The sequence below is a fragment of the Salmo trutta genome, chromosome 24 (assembly GCF_901001165.1).
Source record: "Salmo trutta chromosome 24, fSalTru1.1, whole genome shotgun sequence".
Lineage (NCBI taxonomy): Eukaryota > Metazoa > Chordata > Actinopteri > Salmoniformes > Salmonidae > Salmo > Salmo trutta.
In genome coordinates this window covers 23,792,482-23,811,075 of record NC_042980.1, presented here as the reverse complement: position 1 = coordinate 23,811,075, position 18,594 = coordinate 23,792,482, and the positions used below count along the sequence as shown (strand labels likewise).

The 18,594-nt window shown below is 42.9% G+C and overlaps 1 protein-coding gene across 8 annotated transcripts in view; it reads right to left on the bottom strand.

Annotated features, from left to right (window-relative positions):
* The window catches only part of lrp1bb (low density lipoprotein receptor-related protein 1Bb), a 441,142-nt gene that overhangs the window by 115,647 nt on the left and 306,901 nt on the right, over positions 1–18,594 (bottom strand). For all 8 annotated transcript variants that reach the window (XR_003869151.1, XM_029711578.1, XM_029711581.1 and 5 more), the window contains 5 exons: positions 16,482–16,613; positions 15,996–16,223; positions 15,025–15,199; positions 14,569–14,663; positions 11,109–11,258 (listed from right to left, as the gene is read on the bottom strand). Coding sequence is in view for 7 of the 8 variants with exons in the window: in XM_029711578.1 (XP_029567438.1) it covers positions 11,109–11,258; positions 14,569–14,663; positions 15,025–15,199; positions 15,996–16,223; positions 16,482–16,613 (780 nt within the window). In the remaining variant the exon portion in view is untranslated. The remainder of the gene's footprint in view (positions 1–11,108; positions 11,259–14,568; positions 14,664–15,024; positions 15,200–15,995; positions 16,224–16,481; positions 16,614–18,594) is intronic.

Sequence of the window (18,594 nt, the reverse complement as noted above, 5' to 3'; positions counted from 1 at the left end):
CCGTTCACCTACACCGTGTCTCACAAAGACACGGCGGTTGGAACCAAATATCTCAAATTTGGACTCATCAGACCAAAGGACAGATTTCCACCGGTCTAATGTCCATTGCTCTGGTTCCTTGGACCAAGCAAGTCTCTTCTTCTTATTGGTGTCCTTTAGTAGTGGTTTCTTTGCAGCAATTCAACCATGAAGGCCTGATTCACGCAGTCTCCTCTGAACAGTTGATGTTGAGATGGGTCTGTTACTTGAACTCTGTGAAGCATTTATTTGGGCTGCAATATCTATGGCTGGTAACTCTAATGAACTTATCCTCTGCAGCAGAGGTAACTCTGGGTCTTCTATTCCTGTGGCGGTCCTCATGAGAGCCAGTTTCATCATAGCGCTTGACGGTTTTTGCAACTGTACAAGAACAAACTTTCAAGGTTCTTGAAATGTTCCATATTGACAGACCTTCATATCTTAAAGTAATGATGGACTGTCATTTATTTTTGCATATTTGAGCTGTTCTTGCCATAATATGGACTTGGTCTTTTAACAAATGGGGCTATCTTCTGTCTACACACCACTTGCACAGTCTTCACATTTTGCTGCTTTAAAATTAAATAAAAAAATGTATTAAATTGGAAATTGGATCTACATAAATTACCTATTTTTCTAAGTGAAAAAAAAATTATAGAACATTTTCCAAATTAATAAAAAAAAAACATGATTGCGCACATACTATATGTCTTCACACCCCAGAGTTAACACTTGGTGGACGCACCTTTGGCAGCTATTATTTTGAATAAGATTCTTGTAACCTTGTGCAACTCTAAGGGCAACATATCTATTGTTTTTATCAAATTTAGTCAAGCTCAGTAAATTTGGTTGGGAATCATTGACAACAATATTAAATGCTTGTCACTGGTTTTCAAGCAGATTTAGGTCAGGACTGACAGTACTAGACCATTCAGGAACACTCAACACCTCTTGGAAAGCTATTCTGGTGTCTTCGGCATTAGATTGTGTAATTGTTCCATCGAAAAATAAAACTCAATCACAGGGTTAGGTTTTCAGAAGACCATTGCAGGTTTTCCTATAACTTTTTACCTCCCCTTAGTTACTTTCATATTTATTTTTATCCTAACATACTACACCGTCTCTGCTGGTAACAAGCATACCCATAACATGATGCTGCCACCACAATATTCATCTTAATCAAAATTCCCACTTGTAATGGCTGCCAATGGTGCTTCCACCAAGTAATAACTATGGCAGGGCCACCAGAAAACATGTGGAGAGGCAGCATTTGCCACAACACTTTTCTATTCACTTTTGATTTAGTTTAATAAAATATATTGAAGCAAAGCGTTAAAAATAGGGGCAAAGTGCATGTTTTGATCAATCAGATTCATGGAATACGCTGGTCGCATTGGCCGGTCACAACTATAGAGAATGATCAATCAGATTCATGGAATACGCTGGTCGCATTGGCCGGTCACAACTATAGAGAATGAGAGAGAGAGCAAACATATAAACTTCCCATTATGGTGTCTGTGAGAGCATGGGCAGCGCCACAGAGGCAATCTCTATTTTGTAATCCATTTTCTTCTTCACGATTGGCTGATCCCTCCTGATGACCCGGTTTGACATGACTCCAACAGGGTCATCAGGAGGGATCAGCCAATGAAGTTGGAAATCCCACCCAGTTGACTATATTAAAATGGTGGAAGCCCTCAATGGTGCTGCCCATGCTAAAATGGCCTTTTGGCCACTAGAGGCCTCTATCATTCTCTATGGGCACAATGTCAAATAAAATGTTATTAGTCACATGCGCCGAATACAACAGGTGAAGTAGACCTTACAGTGAAATGCGTACTTATGAGCCCCTAACCAACAATGCAGTTTTAAAAAATACAGATAAGAATAAGAGATAAAAGTAACAAGTAATTAAAGAGCAGCAGAAAAATAACAATAGCGAGACTATATACAGGGGGGTACCAATACAGAGTCAATGTGCGGGGGCACCGGTTAGTTGAGGTAATATGCACATGTAGGTAGAGTTAAACTGACTATGCATAGATGATAATAACAGAGTAGCAGCGGTGTAAAAGAGGGGAGAGGGGGGGCAATGCAATAGTCTGGGTAGCCATTGGATTAGCTGTTCAGGAGTCTTATGGCTTGGGGGTAGAAGCTGTTTAGAAGCCTCTTGTGGACCTAGACCTGGCAGTCCAGTACCGCTTGCCGTGTGGTAGCAGAGAGAACAGTCTATGACTGGGGTGGCTGGAGTCTGACCATTTTTAGGGCCTTCCTCTGACACAGCCTGGTATAGAGGTCCTGGATGGCAGGAAGCTCAGCCCCAGTGATGTATTGGGCTGTTCGCACTACCCGCTGTAGTGCCTTGAGGTCGGAGGCCGAGCAGTTGCCATACCAGGCAATGATGCAACCCGTCAGGATGCTCTCGATGGTACAGCTATAGAACTTAAGGATCTGAGGACCCATGCCAAATCTTTTCAGTCTCCTGAGGGGGAATAGGTTTTGTCGTGCCCTCTTCATGACTGTCTTGGTGTGCTTGAACCATGTTAGTTTGTTGGTGATGTTGACACAAAGGAACTTGAAGCTCTCGACCTGCTCCACTACAGCCCCGTCGATGAGAATGGGGGTGTGCTCAGTCCTCTTTTTCCTATAGTCCACAATCATCTCCTTTGTCTTGATCACATTGAGGGAGAGGTTATTGTCCTGGCACCACGTGGCCAGGTCTCTGACCTCCTCCCTATAGGCTGTCTCATCGTTGTTGGTGATCAGACCTACCACTGTTGTGTCATCAGCAAACTTAATGATGGTGTTGGAGTCGTGCCTGGCCGTGCAGTCATGAGTGAACAGGGAGTACAGGAGGATCAGCGTGGCAGATGTGTTGTTACCTACCCTTACCACCTGGGGCCAGCCCGTCAGGAAGTCCAGGATCCAGTTGGAGAGGGAGGTGTTTAGTCCCAGGGTTCTTAGCTTATTGATGAGCTTTGAGGGCACTATGGTGTTGAACGCTGAGCTGTAGTCAATGAATAGCATTCTCACATAGGTGTTCCTTTTGTACAGGTGGGAAAGGGCAGTGTGGAGCGCAATAGAGAATGCATCTGTGGATCTGTTGGGGTGGTATGCAAATTGGAGTGGGTCTAGGATTTCTGGGATAATGGTGTTGATGTGAGCCATGACCAGCCTTTCAAAGCACTTCATGGCTACAGACGTGAGTGCTACGGGTCGGTAGTCATTTAGGCAGGTTACCTTAGTGTTCTTGGGCACAGGCACTATGGTGGTCTGCTTAAAACATGTTGGTATTACAGACTCGGACAGGGAGAGATTGAAAATGTCAGTGAAGATACTTGCTAGTTGGTCAGCGCATGCTCGCAGTACACGTCCTGGTAATCTGTCTGGCCCTGCAGCCTTGTGAATGTTGACCTGTTTAAAGGTCTTACATCGGCTGCGGAGAGCGTGATCACACAGTCTCCCAGAACAGCTGGTGCTCTCATGTATGTTTCAGTGTTATTTACCTCGAAGCAAGCATAGAAGTAGTTTAGCTCGTCTGGTAGGCTCGTGTCACTGGGCAGCTCTCAGCTGAATGTGAAGGTGCGCTGAAAGTGTGCTCTCCACTTTCCTCTGGTATTTATTTAGCAACCGTGATAACACATCACTCCAGATACAAGCAACAACTCATACATAAATTTAGCCGCCTATACACCTAAACATTAGTGATCTGACATACTGTACTGCATGGAAAGTGACTATTTTTCAGTCTGATCAACTGTAGGCTACTAACAGCAGCTGCATCCACTCTGTCCTTCTGTCCAGGGTAAACGAAGCGGTAACATTCTGCGTTTACAGCCCATTTGTTTGTGAGAAAATGTGAATGGGATCAAATTTGGCTTATATTCAAACCTAGACTTTTAAATCTAAAATGATTAACTGAAAGTAATCAATAAACACAATAGCTGATCCATTTTTAATTAGGCCAACAGATGCATAGGGCAGGACTACACAATGCAAACCAGCATAAAGCAAGCTCATCCCTGTGAGTTTCAATGACCAATCATGTTGCTTTCTCTGTGTATAGGAAACCCCTTAGTTATTTTTTTTAACATATAATTCATATGAACAAGTACAAGGTTGCTGCATGTGAACTGATTAGAAAAACTCTGGTCCCATCATAACCCATATTAAACGTTTTTACAACACATTACTCACGTCATACCATATAAGGTTCAGTTTTTTACTTGTCAGGTTACCAGATCAGGAAAAATGATGGACCCCAGAATTCCACCACACCACTCTGGGACCTGTGGTACCACCTCTGAACTATTTGGTGTGAAGACATACAATACGCAAACAAGACATTTTGGTTGATTTATTAGTATTAATTTATTAACATTTATACGATTTTTCTTTCACATTAGAAATATGGAGTAGCTTCTGTACGTTGGTAGGAAAAAAAATCTAATTTAATAATTTAATTTTACATTTAATTTCTAGGCAAAAAAAATATAAAGACTCTCTCCAACATCTTCAATGACGTTCAAGGCACTAGAAGCTGACTGGTTTAAATGTTAATAATGCAAAATATTAGACATTTCTAATATAATTATTGATATCAAACATTTAATTTGATAGAATTTTTTCAATTATCAATATAAAAATGTGTTTCTCCATTGAATCCTATGGGGAATTATTGATATGACTTCTTTATTTTAATTTGATATTTTTACCCCTTTTTCTCCCCAGTTTCGTGATAACCAATTGGTAGTTACAGTCTTGTCCCATCGCTGCAAGTCCCGTATGGACTCGTGAGAGGCGAAGGTCGAGAGCCGTGCGTCCTCCAAAACACGACCCCACCAAGCCACACTGCGTCTTTGACACACTTCTCGTTTAACTCGGAAGCCAGTTGCACCAATGCGTCGGAGGAAACAATGTACAACTGCCGACCGTGTCAGCGTGCACTGCACCTGGCACCTGCCACAGGAGTTGCTAGAGCATGATGGGACAAGGACAACCCGGCCGGCCAAACCCAACGTATCCCAGGTGACGCTGGGCCAATTGTGCGCTGCCTCAACGGTCTCCCGGTTGCGGCAGGCGGCGACACAGCCTGGGATCGAACCAGGATCTGTAGTGACACAGCTAGCACTGCGATGCAGTGCCTTAGACCGCTGCGCCACTCGGGAGGACGATATATCATTTTTGGGATAAATATATTTTTTTAATCTATAAAAGTAATTAAATGATTGATATAAAACAATTATATGAATATACGGCTTTCCATACTGAGACACACAAGCCCATAACACTAGCAAGCAAATAAAACGAACAGTATATAATAAGCAATTTCCCTTCGGAACAGATGGTGTACAGTATATAATCAGGAACATATGAAAAAGCAAACAATATTACTAAACCTGATGGATACCACAGCGTCAATTTTATTATAGATCACAACAGATTATTCTACATTCAATAAATGTGGGTCCTTTCCAAGAGAAAACTGGGTATGGATTTTTAAATGAAAGCTTTCGAGTTGAGAGTTGGCTGGAGAATAAAACCAATCTCAATCATTCATTCCACACCATGGACTACAGCTGAAGAGCAGACATCTGTCATTCACCTGTAAAGATGATTCACTGGGAAGAAAGTCGATACGCTTTTCACTAGGAAATGTCATCAACAGATCATATTTGGACACAATGTAATTTTCTTGAAAGAACATCACATTATGTAGCTGTAAATAACCTATACAGTACGTAATGGATGTAAAAACATTCTCAGCAGGATATGTTTATAGTTTCCAGCTAAAATCTCACCTAAGTACTGAACATTATTTCAATATCAAAGCAGATTTCCATCAGGCTTACATAGCTATAAAAAGACATACACCTTAAATAATAGTTCTCTTTATTTTGTACTTTATTGATCATGGGTTGGATGTCTTTATATGACACTACTGTGTTTGATTTTGACTGTGTCTGTTGTGTCTGTTCGATTTGTTAGTTAGTTGAGTTGAAATTTGAACGAAATTGGCCAGGAAAATATATTCAAACTAAATATTTGCAATTCCATGGTCATGGGTTATAATTTGAAAAGTCACAAAGCGAATGTGTAAGGTATTCTTCATGCATCTACATTTGTATTTGCATTGCAAAACATTAGTCTGACCTGTTTGGCCACTCTTCTCATTAGTAAAGCTCATAAATATCATACCTTGACATTTTTATGATAATTGGCATTATGAACAAAGAGTTATGAACTAAGAGTTATGAACTAAGAGTTATGAACTAAGAGTTATTAACAAAGGGTAGTGACAGTTTTACAAACATGTTTCACACACACACACTCTTTCCTAAAGCCCCTAGAAATACCACTTGACCTTGTGGGAACTAACAAAATGTCCCTAGTTGATTACATTTTATTCGTTTACCATTATGCTAGGTACAGCTCCGCCTTATCTCAGCTCACTGGTCACGATAACAACACCCACCGGTAGCACACGCTCCAGCAGGTATTTCTCACTGGTCATCCCCAAAGTCAACACCTCCTTTGGCCGCCTTTCCTTCCAGTTCTCTGCTGCCAATGACTGGAACGAATTGCAAAAAAATCGCTGAAGCTGGAGACTTATAGTTCCCTCACTAACTTTAAACATCAGCTATCTGAACAGCTAACCGATCGCTGCAGCTGTACATAGCCCATCTGTAAATAGCCCACCCAATCTACCTACCTACCCCATCCCCATATTGTTTTTATTTACTTTTCTGCTCTTTTGCACACCACTATTTCTACTTGCACATCACCATCTGCTCATTATCACTCCAGTGTTAATTTGCTAAATTGTTGTTTTGCTCACACTGTATATAGACTTTCTTTTTTTTCTATTTTGTGTTATTGACTGTACACTTGTTTATTCCATGTGTAACTCTGTATTGTTGTTTGTGTCGCACTGCTTTGCTTTATCTTGGCCAGGTCGCAGTTGTAAATGAGAACTTGTTCTCAACTAGCTTACATGGTTAAATAAAGGTGAAATAAAAATAAATAAATAAAATTATTATGTGGACTTCTTGTCCCCACAAGTATAGTTCAATACGTCCTCACACACACTTCCTTTCCAATATCCAATATAAATACTTGTAAGTATAACACCTCCGCACAATTGTTCTCCATCTTTGGCAGAATATAAATATGCCACTCAAAGCAATTAAAATAATTTCCACAATACAACCAAACTTTCATTAAGTATGATAGATGGCTTGTTGTGAACACATCATCCCACTGTTCTACTGTAACCTTCTACTGCTTTCAAACTGTCGTCTTGCATTCCGGCTCACATCGCCGATCCAACCTTTCATTTTCCCGCACACCTGGTTTACATTCCCTCATTGCTTGACGTGCTGAAGGGGGGCCCGGTACATTTGCAGTGGTCGGCTGAGGCGGACAGGGCTTTTGGTCACCTAAGGGCTCAGTTTACCTCGGCTCCCGTGCTGGCCCATCCGGATCCCTCTTTGGAGTTCACAGTGGAGGTGGACGCGTCCGAGGCTGGGATAGGAGCCGTGCTCTCTCAGTGCTCGGGTACGCCACCGAGCGAAACTATGACGTGGGGGACCGGGAGCTGTTGGCTGTTGTCAAGGCTTTGAAGGCGTGGAGACATTGGCTTGAGGGGCTAAACACCCTTTTCTCATCTGGACTGACCACCGCAATCTGGAGTACATCCGGGCAGCGAAGAGACAGAATCCTCGCCAGGCAAGGTGGTCCATGTTTTTTACCCGTTTTACCCTTTTGTACAGACCAGGTTCCCAGAATGTCAAGGCAGACGCGCTGTCCCGGCTGTATGACACAGAGGAGCGGCCCATGGATCCCACTGCATACTCCCGGCCTGCTGCCTGGTGGCGCCCGTAGTATGGGAGCTGGACGTGGACATTGAGCAGGCGTTACGTGCAGAGCCCGCTCCCCTCCAGTGTCCCGCTGGGCATCTGTACGTTCCGTCTGCTGTACGTGACCGGCTGATCTATTGGGCTCACACGTCACCCTCCTCTGGTCATCCAGGTATCGGTCGGAGAGTGCGCTGTTTGAGTGGAAAGTACTGGTGGCCTACCTTGGCCAAGGACGTGAGGGTTTATGTTTCTTCCTGCTCGGTGTGCGCCCAGTGTAAGGCTCCTAGGCACCTGCCCAGAAGTAAGTTACACCCCTTACCCGTTCCACAACGGCCATGGTCTCACCTGTCGATAGATTTTCTCACAGATCTCCCCTCTCACAGGGTAACACCACGATCCTGGTCGTTGTGGACCATTTCTCCAAGTCCTGCCGTCTCCTTCCTCTGCCCAGTCTCCCTACGGCCCTACAGACTGCAGAGGCCTTGTTCACTCACATCTTCCGGCACTATGGGGTGCCTGAGAATATAGTGTCTGACCGAGGTCCCCAGTTCACGTTGAGGGTCTGGAGAGCGTTCATGAAGCATCTGTGGGTCTCGATCAGCCTTACCTCAGGTTTTCACCCCGAGAGTAACGGGCAGGTGGAGAGAGTTAACCAGGATATGGGTAGGTTTCTGCGGTCTTATTGCGGCCGGGGGAGTGGGCGGCGTTCGTGCCCTGGGCAGAGATGGCCCAGAACTCGCTTCGCCACTCCTCTACTAACCTCTCCCCCTTCCAGTGCGTACTGGGGTATCAGCCGGTTCTGGCTCCTTGGCATCAGAGTCAGACCGAGGCTCCTGCGGTGGATGACTGGTTCCGGCGAGCGGAGGAGACATGGGACGCCGCCCATGTTCACCTTCAGCGCGCCGTGCTGCGCCAGAAAGCCAGCGCAGACCGTCACCGCAGTGAGGCCCCGGTGTTCGCACCGGTGGTGGCTGGTCCGCGGAGGTTCCTCCGCCCCCTGTGGACATCGAGGGGGCCCCGGCGTACGCCGTTCACTCCATATTGGATTTGAGGTGCCGGGCGAGGGGCCTTCAGTACCTTGTGGAGTGGGAGGGGTACGGTCTGGAGGAGAGATGCTGGGTTCCGGTGGAGCACGTGTTGGACCCTTCAATGCTGTGGGAGTTCCACCGTCTCGGTCCGGATCGCCCTGCACCTCGCCCTCCGGGTTGTCCCCGAGGCCGGTGTCGGCGCGCTGCTGGAGCCGCGCGTCAGGGGGGGGGTACTGTCACGACTCCGAAGTCGGTTCCTCTCCTTGTTCGGTCTTCTAGCCATCGTTGACCCACCTTTCATTTTCCATTTGTTTTGTCTTGTTTTCCCGCACACCTGGTTTACATTCCCTCATTACTTGACGTGCATATAACCCTCTGTTCCCCCCATGTCTGTGTGTGGAATTGTTTCTTGTAAAGTGTATGTGCACTTCAGACTGGTTTGCCACGGGTTATTTTCAACCCGTATTTTGTTGTTCTGGGTGCAGTTTGTGTTGCCTCATTAAACTGCTCTGGTTGTTACCAAAGTTCTGCTCTCCTGCGCCTGACTTCCCTGCAGCCAGTTACCCACCTCTTACATGCACCGAATACAACAAGTGTAGACCGTGAAATGCTTACTTACAAGCCCTTAACCAACAGTGCAGTACAAGAAGAGTTAAGAAAATATTTACCAAATAAACAAAAAGTAAAAAAATACAAAATGTAACACAATAAAATAACAATAACGAGGCTATATACAGGAGGTACTGGTACCAAGTCAGTGCGCAGGGCTACAGGTTAGTTGAGATAATTTATACATGTAGGTAGGGGCGAAGTGACTATGCATAGATAAATGCATTGTCACATTCGTTCCAACTTCAATAACTCCGGACTCTAAGCCGACACTATAAAGTAGTGAACTTCAATTGTTGTTTCCTTATTTGCTGACCGTCTAGTTAGTATTTTTAAACTTGCAGTGAGGAAGAGGCATGCTTGTTCGTTTGCTGAGAAATGCGGAAGGCCTGCATTATGATCACTAAATACGGTGCATCAAAGGAGAATGAATTTTCCTTTGACAACGTTTCTGACCGTCAACACCAAGTTAAAACAGCAACCTTCTGCCACTGCTTCTCATTACCACTCCTGGCAAACAGACATGTGTCTTTGTACAGCAAGAGGTTTCCTCCCAATTGTCCAGATTGTAACTGTTAGGATGTGTAGTTATTTAAAATGTGTATCCTGAATCAAAATAGGGGAGTGAGAGTAACGCAATTATGAAGTCAGATGCTGTGTGCTGAATTAAATGTCTTATGAGACACTGTGGTCTTCCTTCTCCTTTTCCATCTGTTCTTAAATCAATCACATTAACAACCTCTACTTGTTTGGAATGTATGTTTTTTTGTATGTATGTTTTTTTCATCCTCTGAGGCCAAACGTTACGTTCCTCTCTTTGTTTTAAGTCCTACCATGTGGCTTACTAGTAGCCAGTGGAGGAAAAATAATGGAGAATAATAACTTTACAGTTCCACAGTATTTCTATTCCCACTATGCATTTATTGAAAAAGTTTCATTCACAGATTCCAAACTCCTTTCAAACGTTTCACCTTAGACTCGACAGTGACCTACATAGGCTTTTTCATTAAAGTGTGACCAAGCTTTAGAATCAGTTCAGTCATGCGTGAGTCTTTGTATTATGTATGGTGCAATGGCACAACAAAACAAATAGTATTGAGAAAGAAATGCCATCTTATTGAAAAGAAGCACCATGTCGCAGTAATAACGTCCAACATATTAGATCCAGCACTGATACAAAGCAACAACACTCCATATGGGCATCCACATCCATTTTCATTACAACAAAAAAATCTATCATCAATCAACATGCAGCTCTAGCCAGTGGTTTAATTATCTAATGCCCAGACAATTTCACACAGAGTTAAGCAGAACTGTCACAGTCATACCACAACACTGGTTAAATGGCTTTATCCAGGAGCCTCTTAACTAGCAACATGTACAGGCCTAGGCCCTAAGCCTCCCCACTTTCTCCCTTAATCCATGACGGGGATCTGGTTCACTGGCTGACATGCTCCACTATTCCAGCCTGATGAAGACCTTCGGGTCCAAACGTTTCAAAATACAACAGAGGGAAGATTCATCTGCTCTTTATGTCAATAGTTTTTTTACCCACGTAGTGGGTACACTACGTTTTAAACTAGCCACAACTCACCCATAACAGCCAGGGCCGAGGCTTTGGTTAGCTCCCTCTTCATGCTCTCCAGCACCTCCAGACCACTACCGTCCACATTGCACCTGTTGATAGTGCCATTACCAGAGCTGATCCAGTACAGCTTGTTGGCTGTGTAGTCTATAGAGAGACCTGGGGGAGAAGAATGAAAGGGGGCTAGTGACTATATGATGCATTTTCTTTTTAAAGTCAGATCTTTGTGTCAGATTTGGTAAACCACACAAGTGGGAAACACTGGTTACAATAGCATCATCACATGTCAAATATTTAATGACTTGGTCCACATGATGGCAATCAGTAAAATGTACATATGCAAGATGCATCTGGTATTAGAGGTACTATGGTTGTTTGAATGTAGTTTGTATAATATGTGTCTGTGGGGGTGAGTGTGAGATTGTTGCAATCTTTTTTGCAGCCTGGGATGTGACTTCATATGTGAAAGTATGTATGTAGGACTATGTGTGTATCTATAGGAGTGAGTGTAAGTGTGAGCATGCACATGTGTGTGTGTTTGCGAGTGTGTGCGTGCCTGCTTGTGTGTGTGCATGTGTCATGGGTGCATGTGCACGCACATGTGTTTGTGTGAGTGCCTGCGTATGTGTGCATGTGTGTGAGGTTGTTGGAAGGATTCGTCGCAGCATGCCTGTGAAATGTCTATGACCTCCATTTGACATTATAAATCATTTGACCAGAGAGTGACTCCTTCCTTTTTAAATCCATTCTCTAGCAGACATGATGAGATTTGACAGAATGGCACTATTGATGGTGGCAACTGGGGGCTACTTCAATTGTGTTTGCGGACAGCTCTGTCTCCCATGGTGTGTGTGTCTGCGTGCGCGCACCTGTATTCCCATTCACAACACATCATTCATTTACCACCGTCCCCAGGTCCGGCCCATCATCATCAATGAAGTCATGTGATGTATATGGCACGCTGGCAATTTATATTTCTGACAGGGCATACCAAGACTACCCGACAGACACAGTGAAGACAACGGTACTGTGTTTATCTGAGAAAGTGAAGACTTGACCTTGCAGGTCTGTCTGTGCTGTAAGAACACGCCGCTTGAGGCGTGAACCTGCAGATGAACAATTGTGCACTGAAGCTTGTATCATCTGAGTATACGGTAGAAGTTCAGGTTGAACAACTGTGTATGGCAGCAGAAGAGGTTTTCAGTTAGGTCAAGTGTACCAAATGATTTCAACTCTTACCTTTTGGAAAGATGCTATCTTTGTATCTTTGGAAATACACCAACAACAAAAAATCACCTAGTGCTCATTATGAGGAGACATTAACTGAATGGTGTACATTTTAGGACATCCCTACTAGAGGTCGACCGATTATGATTTTTCACCACCGATACCGATTATTGGAGGACCAAAAAAGGCCGATGCCGATTAATCGTACAATTTTTGTATTTTTAATTTGCAATAACGACAATTACAACAATACCGAATGAACACTTATTTTAACTTAATATAATACATCAATAAAATCAATTTAGCCTCAAATGAATAATGAAACATGTTCAATTTGGTTTAAATAATGCAAAAACAAAGTGTTGGAGAAGAAAGTAAAAGTGCAATATGTGCCATGTAAAAAAGCTAACATTTAAGTTCCTTACTCAGAACATGAGAACATATGAAAGCTGGTGGTTCCTTTTAACATCTTCAATATTCCATAGTCTTCAATATTCCCAGGTAAGAAGTTTTAGGTTGTAGTTATTATAGGAATTATAGGACTAATTCTCTCTAAACGATTTGTATTTCATATACCTTTGACTATTGGATGTTCTTATGGGCACTTTAGTTATGGGCACTTTAGTATTGCCAGTGTAACAGTATAGCTTCCGTCCCTCTCCTCGCTCCTACCTGGGCTCGAACCAGGAACACATCGACAACAGCCACCCTCGAAGCAGCGTTACCCATGCAGAGCAAGGGGAACAACTACTCTAAGTCTCAGAGCGAGTGACGTTTGAAACGCTATTAGCGCGCACCTCGCTAACTAGCTAGCCATTTCACATCGGTTACACCAGCCTAATCTCGGGAGTTGATAGGCTTGAAGTCATAAACAGCACAATGCTTGAAGCATTGCGAAGAGCTGCTGGCAAAACGCACGAAAGTGCTGTTTGAATGAATGCTTACGAGCCTGCTGGTGCCTACCATCGCTCAGTCAGACTGCTCTATCAAATCATAGACTTAATTATAACATAATAACACACAGAAATACGAGCCGTTGGTCATTAAAATGGTAGAATCCGGAAACTATCATTTCGAAAACAAAACGTTTACTCTTTCAGTGAAATACGGAACTGTTCCGTATTTTATCCAACGGATGGCATCCCTAAATCTAAATATTGCTGTTACATTGTACAACCTTCAATGTTACGTCATAATTAATTACGGCCTTTGTTAGGAATAAATGAACTTCACACAGTTCGCAAAGAGCCAGGCGGCCCAAACTGCTGCATATACCCTGACTGCTTGCACCGAACGCAAGAGAAATGACACAATTTCCCTAGTTATAAGAAATTCATGTTAGCAGGCAATATTAACTAAATATGCAGGTTTAAAAATATATACTTGTGTATTGATTTTAAAGAAAGGCATTGATGTTTATGGTTAGGTACATTAGTGCAACGACAGTGCTTTTTTCGCAAATGTGCTTGTTAAATCATCACCCGTTTCTCGAAGTAGGCTGTGATTTAATGAGAAATTAACAGGCACCGCATCGATTATATGCAACGCAGGACACGCTAGATAAACTAGTAATAATATCAACCATGTGTAGTTAACTAGTGATTATGTTAAGATTGATTGTTTTTTATAAGATAAGTTTAATGCTAGCTAGCAACTTACCTTGGCTTCTTGCTGCCCTCGCGTAACAGGTAGTCAGCCTGCCATGCAGGCTCCTCGTGGAGTGCAATGTAAGGCAGGTGGTTAGAGCGTTGGACTAGTAACCGGAAGGTTGCAAAAATGAATCCCCGAGCTGACAAGGTAAAAATCTGTCGTTCTGCCCCTGAACAAGGCAGTTAACCCACCGTTCCTAGGCCGTCATTGAAAATAAGAATGTTTTCTTAACTGACTAGTCTAGTTAAATAAAGGTGTTTTTTTTCCTTTTTGTTCTTTAAAATCGGCAAATCGGTGTCCAAAAATACCGATTGTTATGAAAACTTGAAATCGGCCCTAATTAATCGGTCATTCCGATTAAATCGGTCGACCTCTAATCCCTACACCCTATGACATACAAAGTAGCCCTGGCCTCCTCATAGGGATGTCCTAAAATGTACACCATACAGTGGACAGGGTAGATACTGCCAGCATGTTGTTGGACTGCTCCTCTGAATCTGTCCCATGATATAGAATGTTGGAATCATAGAGTGTTGGAACAGGCAGTAGTGTTCCGCAGTCTGAACAAACAGAGCTATAATGTTCAACTGACCGACTGGTTCCCGTTGGTTCTGGTGAAGGACCTTGCTGTTGCTCCCATCCATGTTGGCTATGTTTATTGTGTTGCCATCTGTCCAGTAGATTTTCCTAATGTGAAAGAATATAATTACACAGACATTGCACATTACATTTTTACAGTTCTACTTTACAATAAGTTCCTAGTTCTTAATGAATTTGTTCAATTTAGTTGTAGTTCATGAGAGCTGCTCACTTTATTTTTATTTATATATTTACACTGAATAATGCTACAAATTCTATGAACAAGTTTTATTTTCATGAGAGAAGCATGGGAATTCACTGTTATAAAAACATGTCAAAGTGTCATGTCTACCTTGGAAGGTTTTTGTTTTTGTTCAAACAAAATGAAGATTTCCTAATACCTTGTTGATGTTGAGTCCCGGAAGATAATGATGAAGTACACAGATGCTGTGGTGTTTAATCTACTTACCCCTTGGCAGGGTGCACGACAAGGCACCTTGGTTTATCAATCCCATGAATGACAGAAGTCTTCAGGGACCCATCCAGGCGGGCGACATTGATTTGAGACTCATCATTCTCTGAGCTGAGCCAGTATAAGTTCCTAGAGAGCCAATCTAAAGCCAGCCCACGGCAGTTTAGTATATCTGAGGGGAAAACAAAGAGAGGGAGGCTGTCAATCCAACATCCAACAATGTGTTTTACATGGAGTAACATGGGTCATGAGTTAGACAGATTCATCTGCAGACCTTGGGACAGCAAACAGGTACGAAAAAACATTGGTATAAAACATTATTTGAAAAATACAGCGATAGCGAACATTATAATAGAATGTGTAAAAAAGCTTATGCCGGCAGGTTTTTGTTCTGTTCTTTATCAGGGGCAATGAATTAAATCTCCGGCACAAATATCAAGAACGGAAATTAGGATGAGAGAGGAGACACTTCCTGAAAAACAGCAATTGTCTTTTGTGCTTTGACAACGTGCTTTCATGCGATACAATTTGTCAAAACAGAGCTTCCAATCAAAGCCTTTCAGACACAATGAAACAAACAATAATTGTAGAAGTTAGTTCCGGATGTGCCTTTCATCCCTTTGCAATGCCAATCAGAAAATGTAATGTAAATCATGTTAATTAAATGAGTGGCAGACACTGGCACTACGTTATTGACAGGCCTATAAAGTATTGTAGCCGGAGTTTCTGTACACCACAAAACTGTGTTAGCCAACGGAGCTAAAGCCTGGGAATTGGCTTAGGAGAGCTTACACAAGTCACCATGACTCATCCATCTCAGTTACCTTAATATCTCTCCCGAGTTACACACTTAGAAAGATCAGAGAGTGGGTGCGTCCCAAGTGGCACCCTATTCCCTACATAGTGCACTACTTTTGACCAGAGTCATATCGACCCTGGTCAAAATCTGGTATTGAGCCAGTAAGTACCTCCAGAGATGACAGTCTCCAGCCAGGTGCCGTTGATGAAGGCCCGTTTGATGGTCTGTGTTTTCACATCCGCCCAGTAGAACCTCTCCTCCTGGGCGTCGTAATCCACAACGGTGACATCATCGATGTCTGGGACGGTCAGTGCTGTCATGACGTTCATGTAAGGGTTGTCAATATCCACCCCACGGATCTCTGACCGCCTGACGTACAGGAGGAATCTTTTCAACACTATGGAAAGATCAGATGGGGAGAGAAATATCAATGGCTACCACTGATTTGTGAAGTGGTTGACCTTTTAAGTCAGATATGGTTATGGGTGACATGCAAGTGCCAATGAAATAATGAATATGCTAAACAAATTATTCTGGCATTCTTTATGGTTCTTTGTTATGTGACTGTGCACAATCTCCCACTTTTTTGTGACTTTGATAATGAAAAGGATAGATACAGGTGTGTTAAAAGATTGAAGACGGCCGTCCCACTCACCGAAGCAAGATTGTTTGTTGGGGGACAGCTTCATGAGGTGTGGACAGGTGCAGGAAGCAGTACGATTGTAATTGATGAGACACATGTGTGAGCACGGGCCACACCCATCATTCTCTTCACATGGGTTAGACGCTGAAGGAGTGTGAGAGAGACAGAGAGAGGGATAGAGAAATGGAGAGAAAATTGTCAGCAGAAAGAATGAAAAAGGAGAAACACTTGGCCGATGACAATTATTATTTATTTTACCAGGCAAGTCAATTAAGAATAAATTCTTATTTTCAATGACGGCCTAGGAACAGTGGGTTAACTGCGTTGTTCAGGGGCAGAACGACAGATTTTTTACCTTGTCAGCTCAGGAATTTGATCTTGCAACCTTTCGGTTACTAGTCCAACGCTTTAACCACTAGGCTACCTACCACAGCAAATACATGAATGTGCACTTAAAGCTTTCACCACATATATGATTCAACAGGAAAGCTCACATTTCTGTCAGTTGAAACAAAAAGCCTCCCAAGAGTCACATTTTTGTGGGAATCATTTGTAGGAAGCCCACTCTATATATCGCAGAGGAAGTGGTAGTGCTGAAGTACAAGAACATGATATGCTTTTGGGCATATGATCAAAAGGTTTGCTCACCTTCCTGACAGGGTAAACAGTAAAAGGCACCAAAGCTTATAAAAACAGAAAATACAGGTGCTTAGTTCTGTAGTTTTCAGCAGACCAATATGATTAAAGGGCTATTCTGGAACGTTAACACCTATCGAAAAGGTCAAGAGCAGGAAATAAAGGAACAGCTGCAACAACCTGGGTGTAATGTTTTTCAATGGCCAGTTGGTCACATGTACTGCTCAACCATATCACTGACTCCCTCAGTTACAGTTGTGCTGACCAGATGGCACTCCACCTTATACACACATACCACTACCCAACTCTACATCCACCTTGGCTCTCTTGATTCAACACTGCTTTCAAGTGGTTTAAACCACTGGCATATATTGGGAGAAATGGGCAGGGTAGGCTGGACATCTTTAGAGCAGTTGCATTTGTAACGGATGCTGACCCAGCAAACCTAATTATACAAACTAAAGAGTAATCAAGAAATGGTAAAATAACTCCCTATTCCTGGTAAGGCTTGGCTGACAGACATGCCTCTTGGAACTCATTTGTCTGACTCCTAAGGAGTTCACGACCTCATCTCTCCCTCTCCCGCTCTCTGAGTTTACAGTGACTTTACCTCTTCCATCAAGTCTGTTATTGTAGGACCACAACCACTGCCCAAAACTGCCTACTCTTAAATCCCAACATTAACCTGAATGTGCTGACATTTCCTCCAGACTGATTTCATTGCACAAGTCTGGTGGTATATTGCTAAGGTTTAACCCCACAGTGATCCAGCAGTATATAAGCAGCATACGAACAGACACTAGAATTCCTCCTTTGTCAACACCAAGTCACTTCAGATAAATAAATGCACAGGTTTTTAGATTGGACAGTTATTTCCCTTTGGTAAATTTTTATACAAGATACAAAGATCCATTTTTGCAGTGATTTACCCAAAACAAGCTTGACAAACTCATTTCCAAACTCATTTCCTGCACTATGTCTCGCTGAATCCATTATACATTCACATGGTTTAGTAGAGAAAATGGCTCTGTCTGCGTGAGTTGAAAACATACCCGACAACACGACTCATGATAGGAAATAAAAGCCTGAATACAGTTCAGCAGTCAGCTGAATCATAGCCATAAGAAATTACAATAACAGGGGAAAGACTGTTCATTTCTAGACTGGCAGACATCTCATAAATAAATAACCCCCATGCTTAGCCGACGCAGAGAACAGAGAAAGGCTGGTGGCCAAAGAGTGATATCTTTCAATCAAAATCATAAAGTCTACTGGGTATAATACGTAATGTCCAGTCCTGTGTGGCTCAGTTGGTAGAGCATGGTGCTTTCCACGCCATGGTTGTGGATTTAATTCCCAAGGAGGACCATCACAAAAAAGTACAAACATCTATGCACTCACTACTGTACGGCGCTCTGGATAAGTCTGATAAATGACTAAAATGTCATGTAAGCTGGGGCACGTCACTGTTATAAAATGTATCTAAACT